The 1,782-nt window shown below is 60.2% G+C and overlaps 1 protein-coding gene across 1 annotated transcript; it reads right to left on the bottom strand.

Moving 5' to 3' along the window:
• Nucleotides 1–82: 82 nt before the first annotated feature.
• ENH_00034400 (hypothetical protein) lies at nucleotides 83–1,017 on the bottom strand (the record flags this gene model as incomplete). The annotated part of the gene is made up of 2 exons (XM_013580327.1): nucleotides 83–127; nucleotides 856–1,017. Coding segments are annotated over 2 exons (207 nt in total), but the record flags the coding sequence as incomplete, so codon positions are not given.
• Between the last annotated feature and the right edge of the window lie 765 nt (nucleotides 1,018–1,782).

Below are 1,782 nucleotides of genomic sequence, written 5' to 3'. Positions count from 1 at the left end.
GCCCTGCCGCCACTGCTGCACCCGCAGCAGCAGCAGCAGCAGCAGCAGCAGCAGCAGCAGCAGCAGCAGCAAATAAAATGTTTTAATCGCTTTCTGTCTCCTCGTCCTTCAGCCACTCCACAAAAGCCTGCAGCCGGGGACATTCAAGAAAAGGCAAAACTGCAGCAGGAGAAGAGAGACACCGGAGGCTCTGCAGCACGAGGGTTTCCGTGACTGTTGCTGCTGCTGCTGCTGCTGCGGGTGCTGCTGCTGCTGCTGCTGCTGCTGCTGCTGCGGGTGCTGCTGCGGGTGCTGCTGCTGCTTGCGTGCCGTTCGTGGCTGCTGCTGGCGCCCCCCCGTCCGCAGCAGCGCCTGCTGCTGCTGCAGCAGCAGCAGCAGCAGCAGCAGCAGCAGCAACCCAGGCCGGGAGAGAAGTCTCGACGTCGAAAAGATCAGCAGCATGCAGCAGCTCAGCAGCACGGCAGAAGCCTGTGGGGCCCTCGAAAGGGTTTAGGGTTTTTGTTTCTTTTCCTTCTAAGTCCGTAAACACTATTTCGCTGCTGCTGCAGCAGCGCAGCAGCTGGCCCCACAGCAGCAGCAAAGACAGCGAGTCGTCAGCAGCAACGAACGGAGCCAGCAGCGTCCCGCACCGCCTCGAAGCCACGAAGTCCTGCCAGCCCTGCAGCAGCAGCAGCAGCAGCAGCAGCAGCAGCAGCAGCAGCAGCAGCAGCAGCAGCAGGCGCAAACGAGCATTTGGGGCTGCGCGGTGCAGCTGCAGCTGAGCAGCAGCAAGTCCGCAATGAAGAACAGGAACAGACCCCCTCGGCCCGCCAGGGTTTAGGGTTTAGGGTTTAGGGTTTAGGGTTTAGGGTTTACTTCTTTGGTTCGGGGGGCCTCGAGAATTAGCTGCTGCAGCAAAGTGAAGAAAAGAATCTCAGCAACATCTCCATCTGTTTTGTTGCTGGCCAATCTGTAAGCTTTCATTTCCAAAATTTTGTGCTGCTGCTGCTGCGGCTGCTGCAGCGCCTCCAGCGCCATTGCGCTTATCTCAGCAGCAAACGCAGCATCCTGCAGCAGCAGCAGCAGCAGCAGCAGCAGCAGCAGCGCCGGAAGCAGCAGCAGCAAGGCGACAGAATGAAGCAGCAGCAGCAGCAACAGCAGCAATTGCTGCAGCAGCAGCAGCAGCACCAGCAAAACTGCAGCGGCATCATTACTGCAGCAACGCAAACGAGAACAGCAACGGCACCAACTGCAGCAGCAGCAGCAAGAACAGCAGCAGACTGCAGCAGCAGCAGCTGCTGTTGCTGCAGCAGCAGCTACTGTTGCTGCTGCTGCCGTTGCTGGAGCTGCAGCGCGCGTGCTTCTCAGCGCCGCAAGAGCAAACGCAGCAGCAGCCGCATCGCCAACGCTAGAACGAAAAGCAGCAGCAGCAGCAGCAGCAGCAGCAGCAGCAGCAGCAGCAGCAGGACCTCGTCATCGTCGTTGTCGAACTTGGGGAGAGGCAGCTTGATTCTGGGGAGTACAGACACCCCGAGGTTTTGAACTTCGAAGTCGGCTGGAGACGATCCCAAGTAGGGAACGACGATCCCAACTCCGTCGGGCCCCAAGTCCTGCTGCTGCTGCTGCTGCTGCTGCTGCTGCTGCTGCTGCTGCTGCTGCTGCGGGGGGACGCAGCAGCGCGTGAAGGGCGGCAGCAGCACGCCGGCCCCCACCACCACCCCAGGGCCCAAGACACAGCCCGGGGAGACAGTTGCTGCTGCTTTGATGCAGCAATTAGCAGCAACAAAAGAGTCTTTTAAGGAG

Source organism: Eimeria necatrix, genomic scaffold (assembly GCF_000499385.1).
Source record: "Eimeria necatrix Houghton genomic scaffold, Enh_scaff2504, whole genome shotgun sequence".
Classification (NCBI taxonomy): Eukaryota; Apicomplexa; class Conoidasida; order Eucoccidiorida; family Eimeriidae; genus Eimeria; species Eimeria necatrix.
The sequence above is the reverse complement of the archived record's forward strand: the minus strand, read 5'-3'. Positions and strand labels throughout refer to the sequence as shown.